The sequence below is a fragment of the Diplotaxodon limnothrissa genome, linkage group LG13 (assembly GCF_057381915.1).
Source record: "Diplotaxodon limnothrissa isolate DT_005_m linkage group LG13, D_limnothrissa_male_GT1.1, whole genome shotgun sequence".
Taxonomy (NCBI): domain Eukaryota; kingdom Metazoa; phylum Chordata; class Actinopteri; order Cichliformes; family Cichlidae; genus Diplotaxodon; species Diplotaxodon limnothrissa.
The window spans coordinates 9,008,912-9,033,947 of NC_140608.1; the positions used below are offsets into that span (position 1 = coordinate 9,008,912).

The following is a 25,036-nucleotide window of genomic DNA, read 5'->3' on the forward strand; positions in this document are numbered from 1 at the left end:
AAAATAAAATATGAGGTTGCACTTTACAAAAAAATGTGACCTGCAATGAAAGATTTATTTAAATGGTCACAATTTTATCTCTAGCTAAGTATACTATTAAATAATCCTAACACTTTTCACAAAATTGTCAGAAAGACAAGTTTAGACATATTAAAATAAAGCAAAGATAGTGGATCGAGAAGAAAGAGCTCCGGCCCTAAAACATAATATCTGTGAGAAAAGGTATTCCAAGATTTAATTAAAGGAAAAAAAATTGTTTTTAAATCAAATCTTGTGCTCTAAAAGAGTCACTGTGGGGGGAAGAAAGTTCATGTAAAGTGCAACCTATTTCATGTTAATATACACAGCCGCACGCAATCATAAAGCCAATAAAAGAGTGAAATGGCTGCTGAAAGAATGAGAACAATTCAAAATAATATTTTTATTCAACATGAATTAAAACATTTCTGTTCAAATGATACACGAACAGACATTGACACCAGTGACAATAACATAGCAGTCAAAACAGGGAGACATTTTGTCAACATGGGGTGGGTAAGCAAAGCATGACACACAGGAAACCATGCAAATGTTTGCAGAATGAAAGATGATAAAAGAGTATGTGTTGGGTGGTAGGAATAAATGCTCGATGGACATGTTTTGTCAGGGTTCTATATTATATGTAAATGAGAGGTAGAAATATGTAAACTATATCATGGGACCTTTCAGACACTAAAACTGATTAAAATAACATAAATATCTGAAACCAATTAAAAATTTCACGTAGGTAAAAATGGGAAACTCACTCGCTGCTGGGTCGGTCAAATAGCTGTAGCGCTTACGCAAAGCTAAGGAGGCAAAGGTATGACGTCGCTCTGGCTTTTCAGTCTGAAACAAACAAAAAAGAACAAAAGATGCTTCAACATAAAAATGAAGTAAAATGTGCTTGAAACTAACAGAAATAAATATTTTTGTTAACTTGTTAATTTAGAAGTTATAGTGCAAGGAAATAAACCTGCTTTTTTAGTCTACCAGTGAATGCTGTTAGTACTTGCACAGGGAGGCACTACAGTTATGTGTCTTCAAAAAACTGTAAACGATATATGATTTGCATGTAATCCCTGCACTAGTAATTGGTGCAACTTACAGTTAAGTATGGTATATTGAATAAATTTCTTCTCATCTTCACATCATGGTAAATCTTAAAACGTCAATAATAATAACTGTGTCAGTGTTGGTATCAATAGGTTCTCCAAATGTTCATATTTAACAAATATGCATTTCATGATTTAAAATCTAATCTGATGCCAATTTTTAGTGTAAAAGCAATAACTAGTGTGAAATGTAGCCTTTGTAAAGAGTTGGGTAACTCACAAAAGTGAGTGCAGTGTGTTTATTCTTTGCAGACAAACAGCCTAAGTTTTTGAAACTATGACTACAGTTTTTTGCAAATCCTAATGAACTTGTTTGCCGAACCTTAACTATTCCAATATCACACTCTTGTTGAAATAAACGTTTATTGTTGGAATCCTCTTCCATAAATGTTTTGCCATGCAATGGAGAGAGTTAGTACTATTGTTACAGAAAAGCCAAGGAAAAGGACAAAAAATACGAGAAACCCCAATACAAAAAACCAACGACTAAGGCTACGTCCACACGTACCCGGGTATTTTTGAAAACTGAGATTTTTCTATGCGTTTGCACCTTTCGTCCACATGTAAACGGCGTTTTCGGTCACTGAAAACGGAGATTTTTAAAAACACCTGCCAGGGTGGATATTTTTGAAAACTCCGTTTTTGCATTTACGTGTGGATGAGGAAAACGGAGAAAATGCAGCGTCAAAGGTGTGCGCCTTTCTTGATGTCACACTGTGCGCCACGTTAATGTTTCGGTGAAATGAATTTCTACAATGGAGGTAGACTGTTACTGTTAATTTTACTGTCTGCAGTGTTTAAATGCTTACACATACACACACAGTTATTGTCCCTCCACACATACGACTCGGTTCTGCTTCTATGCCCCAGCTTTGTTTACCATCTCCCACCGAGGCTTCTAGACTTCTGATTGGCCAACATTTCTACACAGTTAGGAATATATCGCCACCTGTTGCTTTGGCATGTTCCTAGCAGCATTTTCCATCATTTTTTCGTTTACGTGTGGACGGGATTATTTTATAAAACGAAAACGGAAAATCTCCGTTTTCAAAAATACCCATGTACGTGTGGACGTAGCCTAAGTGGACAAATAATAAAAGTTAGGGTTACATGTCTGGCTGACAAAATATACCAAAGTCTCTATATGTTTATAGTAATGACGAAGTCCTGTTTAACATGTATGAAAAATAAGATAGTGATGAAAAACAAGCCGAGATGTTATACAGCAACTGGCTCCACTGGACTTGGGATGGAGACAACGATAAATAAATCCTTGCAGATTAAAACAATTGCCATTTCCACTCATGCACTGCAGGGTCAGGATTGACACGGCTGTGTAAAAACGTGCGCTCAGAAGCATCTTCCACATTTAGGTACAGAACTGAGGTAAGGTATTTGCAAAACGCATATTTACAACGTTCTCTGCAGTAAAGCCAACAGAAAGGACGACAAAGAAGAAGCGGCTTCGTGTGATGATGAAGAATTTGTTTACCTCATCATCAGGATCAGACTCCATATCCTGTGGTATTCCAAGATGCATTGCAGGAGAGGAGAGAGATGACACAATGGAGAGCAGGGACGTTATAGTGAGCGGGAGGTGAAAATAAAACTCAGGGGATGAAAATGGAGCAGCAAAAACAACAAAAAGCATCAAAAATCTATGGGATTAATAAATACACACAGCAAAATAAACAAAAGCAAAAGCAAAGGAAATACAGTTTCTTGTGATCAATCAACACCACAACAAACAAACAAAGTATTGTTTTGTTGTTTTTTTGGCATAATTTTTATGTACCCACAGAGAGCCAGGCACTAAAGCAAAGCATGATGTGCATGTGTGGCTGCAATGTGTACGTTGTGGGGTCTTATGACTGGCACAGGCTTTAACATTAATAAAAGACACAAGGAGCAGGCAGTCACTTCTAGACCAGGTGAGCTTCAAAGATTTCTCTTGGTCTCGGGAGGACAGTGTTTGTTGTTCTTCAACTGGTTCATTTACATGTAGATGATATGACGTGGCCTAAAACAATCAACAGTTTAATCATGGAAATCGTACCTTCTTGTGGGTTGGCAGTGTGATATTCAAATTGCATATGGCAGTCTGTGGAAGGCCTTTTGTGGTTTTTGGCTCTCTCAGGAAGGAGAGGCGCCCACATGGTTCTTGGCCCATGTCTCTGATCTGCAGAAGACAGTAAACACTTGTTCAACAAAACCTAATGTCAATAAAAAAAATGCATTTCTTCTTAATTCCAGGAGTAATTATCATTGCACCTTAACCTAGGGCTGTGCGATATGACCAAAATCTCATATCCCGATATTAAGACATCTATCGTCCGATAACGATATAAATCACAAAAATGTAACATTTTCTGTAAATTCTGTGAATCTCGGGCAGCTCGACTTGCGTGAAGTGTTTCCAGCTGCGCGTCATGTACCTGGAGTCGCGTGTTTTAACCGATGCATGAAACTATACATTTTAGACATAAGTTGTAACGGCCACCGTTTTCTTTGTGAGTATTTATTACACGGCGTGCTGCGGGGAAAAGCCTGTTCTAACATTTGAGTCTAAGGTTTATTTTTTAGCACCTGACGGCTCTTTTTTGCTTCTCATCCGTAAACACTCTGCATCTTTCACGTGATTCCGTTTATTTTGAAAAGTCTCAACAGGATCTTGAGCTTTATTGTGAAAGGTTTATGTGGAACAAGCGGACACACGGTGGTTTTACCGTCGTTGTTGCTAACGACAACGCATAAAAACAAACGCTTGTCTGTCTGTAGTGTGGTTATATTAAATGTAAGAGAAAGAGAGAACTTTAAGAAATTAATATAGCCACCACAGTGACCATCAAAACGATGAAAAAATATTGCAGTAAACAGTTTATTTTGCAACACCACGAAACAAACGATAGCATAAAATGAAACGATAGACGTTTTTATATCGTCATCCAATATATATCGTTATATCGAACAGCCCTACCTCAACCTATTGCAGTGTTTTTATATACAAGTAAAGATATAACAGGGAAAAATATAATCCACTTATAAGCATGTACATGTACATAAGCATGTGCAGAACATGAGATAATTAATGCAGACTCAAGGAAAGGAGAGCTGTTACTGAAATGCACCTGTATAAAGGAGGCTACAGTAAATGCTAACAGAGAGTGTGACAGGAAGAACACATCCTATACCTTTACGTTGAAAGGAAGTCTGTTTTCCTTGAAGGAGAAGAAGTTAAATACCAGCTGCTGCCCGCTTTTGGCAAGAGGGGAAAGATTGCCATAACAATCCACGTAGATCGGTTTGCCCTCAAGAACCTACAGAAATCCATTATCCAAAAATATAGAATCACAGCACATTGTTTTATTTTATCTGTCAGTGCAGTTTTTATTAGACTCTCTTACTGCAGAACATTTGTTTGCATCCCACCTCAATATCTTTGCTGCGGGCCACCTCCTCAAAGTTCTCCTGCTGCTCGAGGGTCTTGTCCACTTTGTCGTCCGTCATGCAGAAGCAGCGCAGCCGAGCCTCAACAGCATCATTCATCTTGGCGAACACCACAAATTTGGCCAGGTACGGCACGCAGATCAGCTCCCGGTATAACTGAGACGCTAGACTCACCGTCTCAGGAATCTGGTGACAGTCTGCGAGCCAAAACCTGAGGGGGAAAGATCCGAGGCGACACAAAAAGTAAATAAATAAAGCAATTTTGTATGAATCTTCTCACAGGTGTATAACAGTCATTCTAAATAATAATCTAAGTGATCAAACAAATGTGGCTATTTCTCTGAAGGATGCAAAAAGACACATGATATTTGTGCAGTAATCTAATTATAGAGTACCAAAGGGTGCTCTGTTAGTATCAGGCTACACACTCACCGCATGATTTAAATCAAGTTAGGATGGAAAATCATGACTTTGCGTGATGTAACTGAAAGGTTCACTTGCTGAGGTCAGTTTAACAGCATACCTCAACAATCTGTGGTTTACTGACTTTGCACCACACAGTTAAATGTGTAACTGAGTGTAACTCTATCAGAGGGGAACTCGGGATTCTGTCAACTAACTGGTTGCATTTTTGAGCTTTTATCTCGTGGTATATTTGGGCATTCACTGCCGACTTCTGCAAATACACTGTCAATATTTTGAAGCTCACAACAATGTTTTCTGGAAGAGAGTTAAACTCTCTTGGGTTACTTGTTGGGACTTCCACTGAGGTGAGACTAGACCTGCAACTAACTGCTTTTATTATCAAGGTCTCCAGAAAATATAAAATATACACTGATATTTGATATTGATAAATATACACTGAACCAACCATACTTTAACCTACTACCTTTATTATTGATACATCTAGTCATTATTATTTATTATTAATAAAGAAAGTTACACCTGTTTCTAGGGCTCAATGTACTATATTCTCCCTCCACAAATGTAACAGTTTCACTCCATAATTAGTCCAATTAATCAAAATTGAGAGATTTAGATCATTCAAGTCAGAGGTATAACACGGGCGCCATTTGTTTGCCTGTCTGTTTGTCAGCAAGATCATTTCATGACGATTGACTGACAGCTTGGGCATCGGTATATTTATATATGCAGTGGTCCAGTTCTGATTTGCCGTGTGTATAACATACGAGTGTGTCTCACCTGGCCGAAACATTTGTGGTGAAGGAAACGCAGTCAGTTACAAAGGACAGTGGTGTGGTTCCTGTGATGTCCTCCCACTGCGCAGGGGAGGTTCCTCCTGCATTAAAAACAGGGACAAAAATTTAGCTCACTGCCTTTTCAGCATGGGCAGTTTTTAGCTTACGTAATCGCTGTTCTTTTATCTTCTTAGCTCTGCATTTTTTACTATCATAGTAGAACTGATCAGACTATTCGACTCATAATGATTTGTACAGTGCTGTGCAAAAGTCTAAAGCTACTCCTTATGTTTATTATTTCATTTTGTATATATTCCTCGAAAAATGGAAAATAGGTGTACTGACATGTGAAAACGTAAATGGAAACAAAGTAGATAAGGCAAAAACAGAGTTTTCACAATTCTAATAAGCTTGAAAGTCAGTATTTGTTATGAACACCTTTATTCTTCTTTAATTAGCTTTCAGGAAAAGTTCTCCAGGATCCTTGAAGGACATTCAAAGCTCTTCGTTGGATGCTGGCTGCTCTTTGTTCCAATAATCACACACTGCTTCAACAATGTTGTGGTCCTGGCTCTGGGGAGACCCATCCATGACTGAGAGGGTTCCACTGTGTGTTTGTCTAATCAGGTATGATTTTACTGCATTGGTGATGTGTTTAAGATCAATCTCATGCTCCCAAAAAGATGGTATCGCATAGTGAATCTTTCTGCATTCATAATTCCATCAATTTTGACAGGATTCCCAACACCACTGGCTGAAATACAGCCCCAATCCATGACAAAGCCTCCACTAGGTTTTACAAATAGCCATAAACACTCACTGTTGAATCTCTCTCCTCATTCTGTCTGTACATATTGAGTACTGTGAATGAGTGCTTGACATTTTTTAGGCCTGCCAAGTGCCTTTTCTCTACTTAAATGATTCATATTTAGGGCAGTGTTAAGTGGCTTGACAAACACAACACATCCTCAGAAAATGCCAAGGTAAACGGACTGGACTGAAAACTAATTAAAATATAGCCAATTTCCAAAGAAAAACTTCAAAATTGAGAATTGTTGCTCAAGACACTTTAAAAAAGTCTGTTTTTTGGAAGCAAAACAGAATTGATGATGGGTGGCTCAAGACTTTTGCACAGTGCTATATAATAGTAAAAACATTTTAAAACAAAAATAAGAAATGTAATGACTGTCAAGATATCTTTTAAGGAATCTTGGAAATAAATGTTAATTCTGCAAAAGCTGTTTGCATAGAGGTACCACAAGAGTATTGTCATGCTCTACTAATACACAGGTCGGCTTGCCTGTGATGCTGCAGAGGAGACGCAGGCAGGGTGCCGATTCGCCTCGATGGCCGATGGGATGGCCTTCTGCCGATCTAGGTGGGACAGGGATCGTCATAGTGATCGGCTTGTGGAATTTTCTTCTCCTCGGCTCTACAGTGACAATGGGGCTGAAGGTGGCTCTGTTGCCAAGGACTGCCCTCACCATGTCATCTGGCACAGGCTGGGCCTAAACAGAAGGCCAGGAAGATGTACAGAAAAAAATATTTGGCCATTAAACTCAGATTACTTCCAAATCAGGCAATTTTAAAATATTCTAACAAATTAAGGGATCTAAGCAGTTAAAATGAATGGTAAGGTAAAGAAACAAATCAGTGCACCGTCATCATACAGACCAAACTTAAGTGGGCATTAGGAGTCCTACTGTACCTGCAGGCCAACACGGATCTTCTTGGTGAGAGCTCCTGGGGGGAATGAGGCCTGGACCATGGGAACAGTACTGCTAGAAAGTACCCCTCCATCAGGACCCATATGATTAGATTCCTGCTTAATCCGCGACACCACAGCAAAATACTGTGGAAAATCTCCAGTGACGATGCGGCAAATACGCTTCTTCTCCAACTCGGCAGGACTATCCATCTCTGCAAGATGAGAAGAAGAATTTCACACACACACACACACACACACACACACACACATAAATATATATTTATATATGTGTTTGTGTACTTTTGCACTCATAAACAGATATTTGCAACAGATATGCAGTATATCTGTTTGTGTAATTTCCATTTGTAGTTTGAGTTGATCAATGGTATTTCTGCAACAAATCATCTGTGATCATTAGATTTTTATGAGCTCTTTCAATTAATCTCCATTGGCAAACAAAGACAGGAACGCAGAAAGTTTTATGCCGTAGTAATCAGATGATAGCTGTTCACTGTACATGGAACTCAATGCATCCAAAAGCAATTTGCTTTTCAAATAAATATCTATCCATCTTCTGCTCATCCACTTCCGGGTTCTGTCATAGGTTGAGAGGCAGGCAAGACCAAGGACAGGCTAACACAGACAGTCAGAAAGCCATTCACACTCACATTCATGCCTACATCCAATTCAGAATCACCAATTAACCTAACTCCACTAACTGCATGTCTTGAGACTCCAGGAGGAAGCCAGAGTACCCAGAGAGAACCCATGCAGAACATGCAAACTCCACACAAAAAAGCCCAACGATGGTTGATAAAATGTGGAGCACACCAAATAACCTTCCTGTTACCTTCATCCATTCCAGAAAGCAGCTCTGTGAGGTCTTCTGGTCTAATGTCAGACTGGTGCTCCTTCCACGTGTCACCATTATCACTCCTCAACACGATCAACTCCCTCTCTTTCCCCCGCATTGAACCAAAATGAGGGATCTCCACAATCACAGGACTTTGAGGAAACAGAGCATAAGAATCTTCGTTAAATTGGTGCACAATCTAAGAAAGAAAGAAGAAAAAACCTTTGATTTGTCTCCTAGCCTACTACAAAAAAACCCAAAACCTACCCAAGGAACTGAGCCCCAGCAGGTCCGACCTCCACCAGTCGGCTGACCAGCCCCTCACCCTCTACCATGGGTGGAGGATAGGCCAGTTTGTGTCTTTTAGCCAGGCGACAAGTAATACGTGTGGGTGCCGTGCATTTCCTGGGAGGGATGATGATGCGCATGCCATTGTGGCGGCTGCCCCTCATGGAACCACCACGGGCATCCACCATGAAACTGACCAAGAACCTGCCAGATGAAGAAGAACATTTCAGAGTAGGAAACAAAACAACGACAAAAGAGAAAGATAGACTAAAGCTACGGACACAAGTGGGGAGGACGATTCCCATGCTGTGATCACCGTACACCAAAATAAAGTGAAGGAAAAGACAGAAAGTAACAAAAACAGAGAAAGAGGAAGAGACAGGACGATAGAGAGGAGAAAAACGATGCTTTGAGTTCTGAAACTTGGCTGTTCTCACCTTCACCTGCCTGAGTTTAGGGAACTAAACACTGTGTGAAACTAAACTGGTTGCTAATGAAGTTGTAGAAAGTTTAGTTTCCAGGACTGAGGCTGTAAGTGAGCACGTGCCAAAGATTCAGCCCCTGTAAAGCAGCATTAAGTGGTCAAATATTAAACACCAGAACTAATGTTTCAACTTGGGTCGATACGATCGGTATTCTTCAAATCAAGAGCACGTTGTGGCGTCCCACAAATACACCAAATTACACAAATAAGAAGACGGAGTAAGTTTTGGGTAGGCATACAAACCTGCCTGTGCAGCTTTAATTTAAAGCCACACATTGAATTTTCTCCCCATAAGTGTTGCTTGCTAAGCATGTTGCAAACAGTAAAATCCCTGTATATTTTGTCAGAAGACTGAGGTGTTATTTTTTATGTGTAATGAGAGAGTAAGGAATAGCACAATAAAGAAGGAGTCCCAAACATGTCGACTACAAACTTCTAAGATCTAAGCAGTGCAAATGAAACACCAGACCACACAGATGACAAAGGCACAGACGGGAGAGGGAAGAGACAGTGACGAGATGAGAGGGAGACAGAGGTGGAGGAGCGAGTGACATCACTGCGCCATCATGGGTGAGAGCAGCAAACTCAGTCATCACCTGGAGTCATACTGAGGGAGCGGGGAGGAGAAGCTGCAAAATAAACACATGGGAGACAATGCAGGAGGCAAACCCCCAGAACCTAGTTTTAGTAGCAGTTCCATAATCACTGGTGGGATCTCTAATGACTACTCGAGATGAAAGAAGACTAAAAAGGTGAAAAAACAAGGGATGCAGTAAAAATAAGGACAAAAAAATGAGGACAAAATGACAATGAACACAGTAATATTTAAATAAACAGGCACGCTTTGAAGGTAAAATAATGTGTCATAAATAGAAAGAAAGATCCAAAACTTAAAATGATAGATCCCACTATTTAAATTCTCAGTAACACCAAAGATATTTTCAGTTATGTGCAAGTTCTGTGCAAAGACAGCACGCTCTATTCTGAGCAGATCTTAACACTTTATGATGTCGTATATTCAAAGTATGTAAAAGACGCATCGGTTTATCTAAGTGAAACACATGAGCCACTGTACCATGAGCTCACAAAGTATGCGGTTTGTTTCCGTAATGATAAAAATAGAATGACGGCAGTGAACATGGGGGAACTCAAGAGTTTTAGAGGGTGAAGTGTGTCTTGTTGCTTTAATGTACAGTAGCAGCACTGCAGAAATCCCACAGCCCTGCACCATGTCTGCATCAGTGCTGCAGAGTTTGCTGAATATTGACTCTTTGGGGGAGAGCAAAAGACAGTGAAACATTTGCGTGCAGTAAGCATATAAAATGTGTGATTTCTGCAAATAGTTATATGAATGCACATGCAGTATGTGTGTCGTTTCACATGTACTGTAAGTGTATGCATGCTGGGAAACATCTTCCCAGGCTGGATGAGAGTGCAGCTGTTCTTACCCAGAGTGAATTGGACTAGACACAGTGTTGTGGCTGTGATCCATAGTGTCAGGAGTCCAGCTGTAGCGTCTCATACACTCCGAACTGTAATCTCTGGTCACAGCAAGGTGCTGGTTGAGGAAGATCCAAAGACACGGAAAAGAGCACAGAAAGTAAAGAATGGGTTAAGAAGAAAAAGGATGACAAAGAAAACTGACAGCAGATTTGCAAAACTGACTAATGGATCCAGACAAAAGGAACAAGGTGCAAGATGACAAAAAGTGAACAAATTATCACTCACTGCAATGATAGATATGGGCTGATTACATTTACAGCTTCTATTTCACCAATGTTTTCCATCACTGTCCATGGTCTTACAACAGCCAGGACACAAAGGCACTTGAGGCGCATAAATAAAAGATGATACTATATAATTATGATGACTGAGAAACTTGAAACTAAAGATCAGCTTTAATAAAAGAAGGATGTGAACACTGAATCTTGGAACTCTCGTACACTGAAAGGAGCATGGGAATGACTTATGGCAAAGACCCAAAACAAACAAATATACGGAAAAGCAAAACTTGAGAGAAATGGAAGCTGAACCACTGCGAATGAAAAATAACAAAACCGACGAATGAGTCAGACATCCAACGACATTTATACCTTATTGAGTGGGTCAACCAAGTAGGAAATGTCTTTACAGACACTCTGAAGCTTAGGGAAGAAGAAAAACAGTTCAGCAGTCGCATTATAGGTACTAGATGGCCCACACAAATTAATTTATGGTGCCGTGCTTCACTGCAGGATTTGTGCTCCACTGAGGAAAACAATTTTGACTCCTTGAATACATCTTGATTCTAGCATCTACATTCAATAGGTGACTGTAACTGAAACTTCACTCATCAAAACGCAGATAATTCAAAGCAAACATAATCTCATATACATAATATTTACAGGTTAATACAGCACCAATTTACCAGGAAGCTCTCTGACATAAGACAGTAAAGTAGTGTTGTTAAATAGTCAAATGATTTCCAAAACATCTGCTTTTCTAATTCAAGACAACTACAAAATATCGTTAAGTTTTGTTTGGGATCTTGGGTGATGCTGAAACAAATATTAACAATAATTTCAGGAAAAGAGTTACAGGTTCTTTTATTGCTACAGACCAACATAAACAACGTAATGACAGATGAGCGCTGCAGAGCACTGCAGTTTTCCCTCAGGAAGCTGGAGGTGGGGGGCTCAAAGCTCATGGGTTTGACTAAAGCTTTCATCAAGGTGCTATATGCTCACTCTCAGCACTTTGGCAAAAGCAGGCATGGCATTAACACTTCTTCTGTTATGACCCTTGTGCAAGATGAATGAAGCTACTCTGATTCTGCCTTTAATCTATCCAATTTGTGTTTTAATCAGGAAAGACAACAATTACAACAAAAAGCAAAGAAGAAAATGTGGATAGAAGGTGACAGAAGGCTTGGAAATAGTGTCGAAAGAAAGGAAACTTACCGTGTCTTTTGTAGGAGCCAGAATCTCTTCAATCATCATACTGTCTCGTGCAAAGGAGCTCCGGTTGAGCGTGTTGGACCTATCCGAACTGAAGGAGCGGAGGCTACATGTTACCATGCAACCCAGTGCCGCGGGCAACAACAAGTGACGGGCAGGGGGACACGGCATAAAACAAAAAGCAAGGAATCCATTACTACATGTAACCTCCAGGGGTTTCACTTACTGGACAGAGAGTCCAAAAGTAATATGGGGAAAATAGAGAAGCAGAAGAGTCTGCATTTGAACAGGGATAAGATATTGCAGCACGTTATTCAGAGATGGAAATGAGAGTGAGGTCAGTTTTTTGCATTAAGAGATAGAGGGAAAGAGGAAGAGGAGAAGTAGGCGGCCTGAAAGGAAAAAAGACAGCTCTGTCTATACGTCTGTCATGAGCACTAGTGTAACTACGTCTGCCTGAATGATGACGTATGACAGAATAGCAGACTGTACTTATATGCACCTGGTTGGCAGATAAGAGCTTAAAGTGTTCAATTCTGTGCAGACGTCATCAATGACAGGAAAAGGAACAAGATTCACTCAAAGATATTTCAACTTTTAAATCCGACTCAAGCTCAAAAGCTCACCTTCCTTTATTCTAAGATTAGCTGACCTAGACCTGTTTCAAAGGAGCAAAATACAAGAAGGGAAGCAGGTCTTTTCTATCTATCTTGCTGCAGTCTGCTTTATGGCTGTGTGTGGTGATGTGTGCCTATTTTTGCTGCCTCTTCGGCTCAGTGCAGTGCTGCAGATTCATTTCGGGCTTCTTTCTTGTGCTCCTTTTACAGCGATTTGATCATTGCAGAAGATGTGAAATATTCATTTGATGTGCGGTGACTAAACGCTTACCTAAAACATATATTTTTGTGTGTGTGCGAAGAAGCACTTAAATATCATACGTGAAAGGTGCGTTGTTGTTGTTGTTGTTGTTGTTTGTGTAGGATACGCAGCTTCAGCTGTGAACAAAGCTGAAAACTCTGCCTTCGTTTCTCAGAGGGTATACTGTATGTGTGTATTGATGCGCCGTGCGTGAGTGCAAAAGGGGGAGAGTGGGTGAGTGAGGGGGAGAAAATGCAGAGCTCAGCGTGTTTGAGTGGGCACGCTATTCAGCACAGAGAGAAGCCCTTTATTCAGCAGAGCCTGCCTACCCCGGCATCGAAGTTACCAAGCAACTCTGTGCGGGCTGAATGGACTCGCTGGCAAGGCAGCGCCGCGCTATCCCCCCCCTACTCTGTTCTCACCCCGAACATGTTTGTTTTTTACAGCTTCCTCCTCTTTCTCATTCTCCCCCCAAAAACATCAGCGCTTCTTCTTTTCCTTCTGTGTTTTCATTCTTGCTCATTCCCTTTTATGTCCTCCCTGTAGTCAGCTTTTCACTTCTGCGTGTCATCCTTCTCCATAATGATCTCCTTCTCTCTCTGCTTTCTCATTTCCTGAGTCACGATGCTTTAACAATACTGTGAAGTTTATCAGTTCATCCACTCAACTAAAGACTTTTTCAACTTTGCCTCTATCCCACTGCTTTCCTCTAATCAATCAGACCCTGCTCTAACACCTCCTTTCCTCTTTCCACTCCATTCATTTTTATGGGTGGTCACTCATAAAATCTACTTCAAATTTTCAATCTAGCATGTCAAACTATGAACCAGTTAAGCACTGAGTCGAAGGGATTTTTGTGGACTCAGAGAGGCAACTGTAGGCAACTGAGTCATAGTATATCCACGTGAGTGCTGCTGTGTTCGAATGCAAAGTTTCCATCTCTGCAAACCAGAATTGAACAGCAGGAATCATGCCGAATACTTGTGGGACACCTCCAATTATGTCAACAAATTATTAATCCAATGATGTGTCCGATCCCTGGAAGTTACACTCAGAGACACTCCAAAAAAATATAAGGTGCCACATAAGAAGAAGCCACATCAAAACATTAGTAGATTACTCCACACAACTCAAAACTGAAAGATCCGCAAAACAGCTGCTTATATTTTCTTATGTCCAGCAAAACTGTCTCTTTTGCACACCTACATCAAAACAATAGACACAGATTTCACTAAGAGGTATGATTTAAAAAGTGGAGGGATGATGATGATGATCTAAAAATACAACACGTAACAGCAAATGGGTCAAATACGCTACCACGAACAGAGAAACACCAACACTGGATGACACCAATGTCCAATGAATGACTGGTGGTTTGAGTTAGAGTCTTATGAGTGTTGGATTGGGGTTAAAAAGTAGTTCACAGGGTCACAGGGAAGAGACACCATTCACAGATCTTTTACCTACTACTACTGGTACCACAACTACTACTCTTTTCTTACCTGATTCTAGGGCTAGAATGAGAGACAGGATGCAAGAAAACAAGAAAAAAAGAACAAAATAGCAGAGTGAAAAGCAAAGCATTTTGAAGACGTTCAAGCGTGATGTGACATTGATGCTGTGCTTTTGGTGGCACACTACGACAAGGTTGAGCGAATTTTTCCCGTTTTACATGAGAAGGTGTTTGCGTGTATCCAGCCCACTCAAAAAGCAGACCATGCAATGTCAATGTCATAAATGAAAAGGTAAGGGAAAGAAAAGAACTTGCTCAGCATCACACATTCACTGATCAATACATTATTTTATACATTTCCGCACTCCTGCAAAAACAGTCAGCTTAACAAAGTGTATGTGCAATGTATGTATATGTATATGCAGATTTTAGTATATGTGTCTGTAGTTTGCAGAGGAAGAAAGTTCTATGGAAACTATGGAAGGACTTGATCATTTGTAAGGAGAAGTCAGTGTAATAATAATGTAATAAAACTCTGAAATAGAAAGGTGAGCACAGCTTTTAAGCTTGCATGTGCTCCTCGCTGTATCATTGTACAAAATAGTTCTTTCAAACTAACATTTTGCATAATTCAACGTATTATCTCTCTGTCAAAACTTTTTCCAGGATCAGCCCATCAAAACAAAGTCGTTCACGTGGAATCCCTCCAGTGTTTCCCTTGTTTGCCTTGCCCTGCTGATGTTAGCAGCTTCCTGTCACAGTCAGTGTGACGTTGTTTTTATCAATCCAGCCATCACAGTGCCATCTGCCATCTGTCAGTGCGGTTACAATACACACTGTGGGGCTGCACAACACACCACCGGAGTGTTTTCATTGGCGCCTGCCATTTTTCCACGACATCCTTTGTCCACTATGTGAAAGTGTAGCTACACCGACACGCAGCTGTTCGCCCAGAGCATCAAAGGTATCAAAGCTTGCTAGCTCTTTGTACATTTTTTTTTGCCCGAGTTTCAAACAGGGTCACGCAAAACGCTGAATCATTTAGTCAGGTTGAATCATTAGATGGCAACTTCCCAGCTGCGCTTTCTGGTGACTTCCATTATGCTGTGTTATTGTGTGTGAGCCTATATGTGTTTATGTTGCATATGTATGCATGTGTGTGTGCTCGGTGGAGGGGGCTGTGCATTAAACTATTCAAGAGCAACAAGAACAATATATGTCATATCAACTATGGCATTATAAATCTGTGGATTTAGGGTGACCACTGCAAATATCGCAAAGATGATGTCACACTGTGAAGTACATCATTAGTTTTAATGTGCATATATATAAAAATGGCAGGTGCCTACCTGGCTGAGCGGGCTCCTATGCTGAAACCCATGTACCCCTCATGAGGGAGAGAGTCATCCCCCAACTCTTTGAGGTCCTGAGGCCGCAGGTATTTGTCTGTATCCCCAGTCATTGCATCCTCACCTAGTGAAGGGACGAAATCAGAAAACCCTCCTGTTAACTTCAAAAGCTAATCAGGGCAAGAGAGACGATGCGGCACCCAGCAAAGAAAAACAAGCCGACACCAGCCTCTTTTTTATTTGATTAGACTACTTAGAGAGGGCCTTGGCTAATTATCAGCATCCCTCTGCCGTTAAATCAACCCAGACTATCTCACTGCAACTTTTCTTTCTTTCAGTCTATTCTTTTCATTTGTGGCACACCAACAACATGAAGCTGGAACACTCAGCAGCGCCTATGCTGGACTTTAGAGGTGAGACTAATATTAAAAGAGAAAGAGGCAGCAGCAAAGACACTTTGCGGTATATCTAGAGCTCTCCTGTAAAATCAAACGCAGCTCGTTTCAGAAGAGTCAAAGCAGAAGGTTTTATAGCTACCAAAGCCTCAGCACAATAAGCAAAGAATAAGGAGAAAGTGCATAACCGCACCGCACCTCGATCGGCGGACCGGTGAACGATGACACGCCGGTCAATGAAGCCGCCGGGGCGGCTACAGTGTTTCCCCTTCTCCCTCATGTCCGGCTCTGTCCTGCCTGCAACACTCTGCTCCTTCACCGCAGCCCCTCCCCCTACCTTCAATACTGCCGCACTCCGATCACACACCACCACCAGTGTCAAGCAAGAGGACAAGGGATGGCAGCGTTTCCGGTGTCAGATTTCAAAATAAAACCAGTGGTGGAAGGGTTATAAATGAAATTATCTTTAGTCAAAACTAAAGACAAAGAAAAAAATTAAACCTGTTTACTCCCTATGTTTACACTTCATAAATTACAATTATAATGTTCATCAGCTACTCTTACAAAGAATACTGTGAACATGTTCTCTCAGGTGAAGCAAGGAAATTGATAAAAGATGCAAGATTTTCGAAGACATATCGCAATATTTTAATTATACTAAAGAAATATTTTAACTAATAAATAATCTCTGTGTATTTAGTATAATTTTGAAATCTTGTGCACCTTAATTTTAAAACACTGGGACAGAGAAATATCGATTATAATATCGCTTCCTGTCTGTTTCCAAATCTCAATAAAAATGAAAGCGAAATATGCATATCTTATGATGTGGATGTAGCATATGAAGTGTTATTGAACGCATAACGATATCTTTTATTGTTGTGGCAGAGCGGATAATCCGACTTCCTGCGTTTCACAGATATTTCTGTCTGACTTCACAGACCTGGAAAGGGATCGACTGCTCGCTGTTAAGAATAAAGTGTGGCAGTCCCATTCAAGCTCAGTTTTCCACCACTTACACCCCGACACACACACACAAACACCCTCCTGTTCTAGCCTATATTTTAAAGCATATTCTGAATCCCCCCGCCCAAAAAACAAACCAAAAAAAAAAACAAAGCCTGCCTTTTCCGTCCCTCTAAGAAGAAGAAAAAACAAAAACTGTTCACAAATATAAAAAGGATGTTGATTATAATTCACACAATAAAAACTACGTAAAATCAGTAAAAACGGAAAAAATAATAACCACATGTTATAGTGACAATTTCACATTGGCGCTCAGTAACTCTCACTTTCTTACTTTCTGTCTCTCGATCAATTCTCTGTGGCTTAGTAATTGCACCGGCTATTGAAACTTCTTTTAAACCCCCCGAGCGACTTACCTTTGTCCACCGCAGCCATATCGATTACAGCTCTGTTCGTGTTTCGGCGGTAATTTCTGTTTCTCTAAAACGCCACAAAACGCCCACGGTGTAAAAACTGCAGAAAGTTTAAGACTATCAAGAAGTCCATTCAATGCTTCTGGTGCTGGTGGAAAAAGCTGCCCTCTCGTCACCTCAAACACTTAACTCCACTCCAACCAACTTGCGTGTTTCTTGCCCGTGCGCACATCCCTGCTGCTTTCGTTGCGAAAATAATGTAGATTAGAACCTCTCCAAGTTTTGCGTCTCCTTGTTGCACAAAAAGGACACGAGGAAACATAAAACAGCCTAAGTCTAAGCCACCTGACATCGGTGGCCACACCGGGGTTAAATCTCTTGCAGGCGGCTCAAAAAAAAGCTCATCTCATTGGATTTAAAGCGAGAGAGAGACAGTGCGTCTCTGGCTCAGCAGCATCCACAACAAACTCCAGTTGAAGAGTGTCAACAGGGGCCGCGGTGGAAGTGTTTACCGCTCTGTGGAGAGCACAGTCAGCTGACAGGTCGTTTGAGCAAATGCCTGGGAACGTCAGCATTTGAAACTTTCACTGAGGTTTTATTCTTCCTCTGTGATGTAAATCCTAGAGGGAGTTTGGCTGTGTGTCAAAGTGGGAGTGGGGCTACAATAATGACGAAATAACCACATAATTTTGCAATTTTTAATCTTTTGAGCAACATTTCTCTGTCTAGCTCTTCTGTCTCTGTGTTGCACACAGTGACTACAACTTGCACAAGAGTAAGAGAATGCAAGCAAAGCAGCAACGGTTAACTGCAGTAATGAAACTATTGCAGGCCAATGCCATAGGAATTATAGAAATCTATACTATGACGCTAACAGAGAAAATCAAAGATTTAAGTTATTCTCTATAGATTAGTGGCTGTAGTCATGTATAGAAGTCATAAGGCAGGTCACAATAACACACAAGAAAACACACACACACAACAGCAACCACGGGGAGCTGTTAGAGTCACTCCAGCCTGCAGCTTAATAGGATTGGCTTCCCTCATGTAGGATTAAAACAAGTTGAAGAAAGTCTCCATTTACTCCTGCTACTTCTTTAACACAAACCCACATAGAGCAAAACAACAGCATCCTATAGAAAATGAAGGAGTGCAGACCTGAATACAACTGCTGTCTGAAGCCAGTCTGGTGGTGCTATTGGGCAAAGTGATTATCAAGGCCACAGAAGTACAACGCTGATGAAATACATGCATGGTATAAACCGTTTATGTGGGGGACATTAAGTCATGGGCACTATATTTCCTATGTGAGGATCTTCAGAACAAACTCATCCCCTAAAACCTGATATGCGTGTATACTTGTTGATTCTAGCTGTATCGCCTCACACAGAAACTCCACACCCCTTGACCAACATCCCCCGAGCAACAGCCTGTGAACGAGCTCATCAATTTTGCAAGAATCTTGGCTGTGTAGTTCCAAAACAAAGGACAGAGGACTGAGTGGACGGTCCTCTGTACCATAAACTTGGCAGAACATTGGCCTGCAGTCCTGAAGCAGCTACTCTGCTGCAAACTATGAAACTTGAATTTTACATACATTGAAAAATGATTTGACACGATGTATGCCGGCCTCTTCATATTCCAACTCTGCATTTTGATGTGTGTCACATTGATTTTGCTTTCATTTTTTCACAGCTACACAATTTTGTGTCAAATAAAATGGCTACAGCTGGACTTTATTGTTTGTCTGCATGATTAAAGACTAAGGAAAGATAATAAATACAATAAAACAGTATATATGCACAACCCATGGAGCCTTAACAACATAATAACTAAAGAATAACCACAGCATTTAGTTTGAGTGGACAGTGTGTATTCTGGTCAGTGAGTAAGTTCCTTTGAAAACGTTCCCATTACCATGAACAGCAAAGCAGAACAGCAGTACAGCAAAGGCAACACTGTTAGTTCTAGGCAAGGCAGCTCTGTTGTATTAAAGGAAAAGAAGCAAAAAATAGAAGAGAGGATTCAAACCGATACCTTCGTCAACATCTGACAAAGACTCCTCACTGAGAGTTTCTGGCACATTGGCCTGGACTGTGTTTTGGATACACATACAGTGAAACATGCACGTTAATGAGAATGACATCACATAGCACACAGTATATGGGAATTATGCACTTTCATTGATTTTAGGCCTCAGTGATAAAATTTAAAAACATTTTTTTACATACCTTCATCATCTGACATATCGAGGAATTCATTCATGGTCTCAGGGACATTGATTTTATGCTTTTCGGATGCACTCTGGAAATTCAAAAAAAATACATATATTATATATTCCTCACCTGTTTTTTTAAGCAGTTACAAATGGATTTTCTTAAATTATGATATGTCACATAATCACTTGAAATCACTGCCTTTCACATTGCTACATATTAAAAGAAAGTACTGATAGTGACATTGTTGTTGATATTTTGAAAGTCAGTTTATGCGTGACAGCAAAGGGAACATAAGAAAAGATGATCTTGATTATTACCCACTCTTTAAATATTTTATCAGCTGAAGCTCTGATAAATGTAGTCAGCTGGTGTCAACTTCAGGATATAAGTTGCAAATAAAGTGAAAGCTTCACATATATTTCCTTATTTGGGCCTTAGACTGGGCTCCAGGCCCTGTCATAGCAAGAAGTAGCCATACTGTATTTCTGAAGGCCATCTTGACCCAGATAAGCGATCAGCAAATGTTCCAAAGGCTGCAGATGTAGGCTTAAGAGCAACATAAAACAACAGCAGAGGTCTGTGTACGGTGAATAATAGATCAGGCACACTGAGGTGTGAGGAGATGACCTTGATCTTTTATTCACACTCCTGTGGTTTGAAGCATTTATGACGAATACACTTTCCTGCTGATTGTGCTGGATCCTCAATGACCCCTTTTCCTGGCTCTTCACTCACTGTCCCCCTCACACGCTTGTCACTTCTTCATCACTTCTTCATCACTGCCTGTCTTTCTGTACCTCACTCATCTGATCATTAGGGTCAGCTGTTAGTATTGCTGTTAGTAACGTTGGCTATACGAGGGGAATCCTTAAGCTCCAATCTGAGCCGTCCCTTTCTCTTAAGCAGGACAACTTCACACATGTGACACAGCGTGACAGACTGACTTGCAAGCTCATTTGCAGTATTCACACCTTAACTCCACTTACAGTGTGCTGCTGGCTGTCCACGGCCACGGTTTATTTTTGGCAATGAGCTAGCTGCTCGGTAAGAAAACACTAGTAGTTTCACAGACAAATAAAAAACCTTATTTCTAATGTTCGCTTTTAAGCAAAAAACAACCTTCCTAATCCAACAAACAACCAAAGTGATACTATTTCTAATGCACTGTACAACTTTTAGTTCCGATATTCTTGTTTTTCCTGATGTCAGAGCCCAAAAAGCATTGGAATCAACTCTGAAATCTTACATATCAGAAAATCCTTTAATGCACCAACAATTAAAACCAGAAACTGCATGAAAATGTAAAGTATCACAGAGTGACAAAGCTGATTTCCACATAGTTAATACCCTAATAAAAATAAATGGCTGCTAAGAAAATAAAACATAGAAGTTTACCCTTCAGTGTCTGGAAAATGAGATTTGCTCATGTTAATTTGCTAAAATGTGATAGCTGTCAGTTTATTATTTAAACTAATGAAGCTGAATCATCAATAAAAATCACACAGTCTCACACACCCAAAAAAAGAAAACATATATTAAAACCTTTCAATAAGAAGCACAGAATCTTTGCCCAGCTGTCAAGTTACACAAAATATCCATCAGTTGATGTATGAAGTAATTATATGTCTTAAGATTGTATGTCTTAAAGCATGTGAGATGGCATTGACAAGAAGTCAGTGTCTTACCATAGTGGCCAAGTTTTCATCAGTCACAGGCCTCAGAGTGTCAACAACAGAGATGTAACCAAGACGGCGGGCAATGGATAGGGCAGTGTTCCCATTCTTACCAGTGACAAAAACACACAGAGGAAGTTACACACAGAAAGGAAAAAAGCATTCAGTATTTCCTCAAACTTAAGCTCTGCTGTCTAGCCCGTGTGTTTGCGTACTAACCACAGTGAGTTCGTTGGCCGAGGCCCCGTTCTGAAGCAGCAGGTTGATGATGTGGGTGTGGCCCTGCTGAGCAGCTTGGTGTAGAGGAGTGTACCCGTTCTAAGCACAGCCAGACAAACACAATCAGTTTGTCCAGGAAAGATGCAAATACACTGCAGGATTGCAGGAAGGTCTTCAGCGATACAAGACTGTATGTGTGTGATTCTGTGTGTCTACCTTGGTTTTGCCATTGACTCTGGCATGGTTGTGCAGCAGGAAGTTTGCCATCTTTGCATTTCCATAGTGGCAAGCTACATGCAGCGGAGTGTAACCCATCTGGAATGACAAATGATGGCAGAAGAGGCACAGACAATTCAATTAAAACAGGATGGAAAATTACTCACAAGTGCCTACTGCAGACTATAATTTGTTACATCACAGCTTACTAGAGAGCTGGCCTGAATTTTGGAAAGTTTATATTTTAAGTGTAAAATTTACCAGGCAAATATATAAATCCTCTCACATAATGGGATTTCTCTAAATCCTAAATTAAAACTGCATCGTATTTCATCTGCTCTATGAATTATGTATTTGTGTATCATGGAGATCAGTGGGTGAATAACCTCTTTGCTGTAAACAACTGTCCTGTCAGCACAAACACACCACAAATAACCTTGTGTTAGCCCAACCTTTAGCTACTGCAGCTCTTAGTGAACGTGATTATGTGCATGAATGTGTTTGCTGCATCCATAACAACATGATCACCTTCTACTCAGGTAACAATCCTTTATTTATGCAGCAACTGAGATGTCGGCAGACAAGTGAGTGTATGAGCGTGTTAAGCTAAAGAGGAAAATCAGGATAAGCACATAAAGCAAATTAACTGATGGAAGTTAAAAAAGTATAAATATGCAGCAAACCTGCCTACTCAAGTATTTACAGTTTTCCCATGTGTGCAAGAAGTCATCTGAGAAAGCTGTACCTTTGTTTGTGGGTTGACATCAGCCCCATGATTGAGAAGGACTTCAGCAACATTGACCTTGTCCTCCTGAGCTGCTAAGTGGAGTGGTGTTAGTCCGCTCTGTATATGAAAAAAGGAGAAAAACATGCAAATCCACAATTACATTTATTAGGGTGGGTGTGCAGAAGAAGAATGAAAAGTAGGGTGTTTTTCAGAAAACTTGTTTGAGAAGTCTAATGTGTTATGGCAAAAATCATGACAAGTGTTTGTCTACTGGGTAAGAAGGATTGTGGGCCATATACATGTGTAAGCTTAATTACATTTGTAGTAGTTCCTGTATAAATACTAGAGCTATGTGACAGATTCTACCTTGTTGCACACGTTGACATTAGCGTTCTTGGTCAGCAGCAGTGACACCAGATCCACGTTGCCCTCCTGTGCTGCAAGGTGAATTGGGCTGATGCCTTGCCGCGTCACTGCATTGGTGTCTGCACCGTACTCCAGCAGTGTGGTCCCAATTTCCATTTGGTTCTTCTTGGCAGCGATATGAAGGGGCATGTAGCCGTTCTAAGGTCCGCAAGAGAGGCGTAGAGGTTAGGAGGCTGGACCGAGCTCTTCTATGGTTGTAAAACTTAAACTATGGGCAGGGCTGAAGGGTGTGTCTAAAAGTAATTTTCATTTTATCTACAAAACTAAAGATCTATTACATGATGGATGCAGCTGAAAATCAGGATACAGCTTTGATTAAAAATGTTGTAATTTTGCATCAGGACGTATAATCCAGTTTGTCATGAAAACAAACTTACAGCACAAGGGTCTTTCAACTTATTGACAGTCATGAGGCTAGTGTGGCCAGCCTAACGTATCACAGGTAAAACTGATGGGAAAACCTCAGACAGAAGGTTGACCTCAGCTGTTACACACATTCACAACAGTGAAAGTGCTAGAGACAAAGTGTACAAACAGGAGTGCAACTTAAACGTGAACAGTCACCACCCTGGCTTCCTCCTTTTTGCTACTGTGGAGGAGAGGACCTGAGAGAAAACATTACAAAGTAGCAGGAGGGCTACATTCAAACCTCTGGGTAGCCTTGAGGTCTGCAAGGGAGAAGGTAATTCTAGCTCAAATGAGAGTGAGTAAAAGGATAAGGTGAGTCTGGAAGAGGGAAGAGCCTCTATTTACAGAGCCTAACTTGGCTTCCTTCTTTGATTTAATTTACTACACTGTGTAAAGCAAGACTTATACTTCAAGTCAAAATCCATTTTTTTCTATCTCCATCACTAAGTAGAAAAACATCACACACGGAGCACAGATTATGGTACTGCAGGGAACTATTGCAGCAATAACTGCAATAGTAACCCTACTCGTGTATCTGTGTTAGCGCCTCTATACAACTCCTCTTGTACACACTGATTGATTTGTTTCCAAAAGCACTTAAATTAGATCAAGCACACTAACTTTAGAACCCAGCCAAATGAAAAACAATTTGAGAAAGAAAGAGAGAAAGGAAGAAGGCACGACAGAATGAGTGTGGGAAGGCGACAAGAAAGGCAAAGGAATAAATTTAGACAGACGCAGATTAAGGGAGAGAAAGAGAGCTAGGATGGACCAAAGTGGCTTTGCAAGCTTTGGTCTCCCTTTGTGGCATGTCACTTGACAGTCCAGGCAAAACAGGCATTTCCTGCCACATTTTTGGTTGGTTCTGGCTTTTTGCTCACACTCGTTCTGCGGTTTCGACAGACTCTTAAAGCCTGGCAGGAGACAAACCATGACTTGACCACTTATGTTTGTCTGTCTAACTTAACAGCTTTTTTTTTAGGTTTTATTGGGAATACATCATTTTCTCAACTCTTGAACAGACAAAAAAAAAAAGGAAATTTTAGTGGTTTGGCACTATTACTGACTCTGGAGTAATTACATTTCTTCTTTTTAGGAGAAACACAGTATATTGCTTGCAATATGTAGCAAACCAGCAACTCAAATCTGCTGACAGCATGACCTCATTTCAGGCTGGTCAGGTGGTTTGTAAGACTTGACTGAGCACAAAATAAAACTCACACTTTCACTGATAAACGATGAAACGGATGGAGGAAATGGGCGAGCATTAGATCCACATTCACACGGATGAATATTACACATAAATCATTATTAATGGGATGTTACGTAAGTGATAAGCCAGGTGAGTTCCTCTTAACACGTGTATTGATATGTGTCTGTGTGGATACCTTGGCGGCAGCGTGTGGGGAAGCTCCCTGATCCAGCAGCAGCAGTGCCACTCTCTGATTATCGTAGTGAGCAGCTACATGCAGAGGAGTTAGCCCACTCTAAAACACCCACACACACACACACACACACGTACAAATGCAGAGACACATCCACACACACACACAGGAACACATACACACAGGCATGCAACACAACACGGGATTAGAAGATCACCGACCACACCCAAGCACAGACACGCTGACAAGTAAAATGAAAGAGCCAAATTAAAACTGTGTTA

At 40.6% G+C, this 25,036-nt stretch overlaps 1 protein-coding gene across 1 annotated transcript in view; it reads right to left on the reverse strand.

Annotated features, from left to right (window-relative positions):
* The window catches only part of LOC146619816 (ankyrin-3-like), a 124,224-nt gene that overhangs the window by 21,284 nt on the left and 77,904 nt on the right, over positions 1–25,036 (reverse strand). Inside the window, exons 17-38 of the mRNA XM_085369763.1 lie at positions 24,759–24,857; positions 22,903–23,100; positions 22,555–22,653; positions 21,810–21,908; positions 21,594–21,692; positions 21,387–21,482; positions 19,714–19,786; positions 19,520–19,576; positions 15,709–15,832; positions 14,409–14,420; positions 12,052–12,139; positions 10,561–10,670; positions 8,608–8,832; positions 8,338–8,492; positions 7,488–7,699; positions 7,080–7,287; positions 5,784–5,880; positions 4,563–4,791; positions 4,325–4,450; positions 3,190–3,312; positions 2,626–2,652; positions 786–867 (exon numbers count right to left, since the gene is read on the reverse strand). Of these exons, the coding sequence (XP_085225889.1) occupies positions 786–867; positions 2,626–2,652; positions 3,190–3,312; positions 4,325–4,450; positions 4,563–4,791; positions 5,784–5,880; positions 7,080–7,287; positions 7,488–7,699; positions 8,338–8,492; positions 8,608–8,832; positions 10,561–10,670; positions 12,052–12,139; positions 14,409–14,420; positions 15,709–15,832; positions 19,520–19,576; positions 19,714–19,786; positions 21,387–21,482; positions 21,594–21,692; positions 21,810–21,908; positions 22,555–22,653; positions 22,903–23,100; positions 24,759–24,857 (2,638 nt within the window). The remainder of the gene's footprint in view (positions 1–785; positions 868–2,625; positions 2,653–3,189; positions 3,313–4,324; positions 4,451–4,562; positions 4,792–5,783; positions 5,881–7,079; positions 7,288–7,487; positions 7,700–8,337; positions 8,493–8,607; positions 8,833–10,560; positions 10,671–12,051; positions 12,140–14,408; positions 14,421–15,708; positions 15,833–19,519; positions 19,577–19,713; positions 19,787–21,386; positions 21,483–21,593; positions 21,693–21,809; positions 21,909–22,554; positions 22,654–22,902; positions 23,101–24,758; positions 24,858–25,036) is intronic.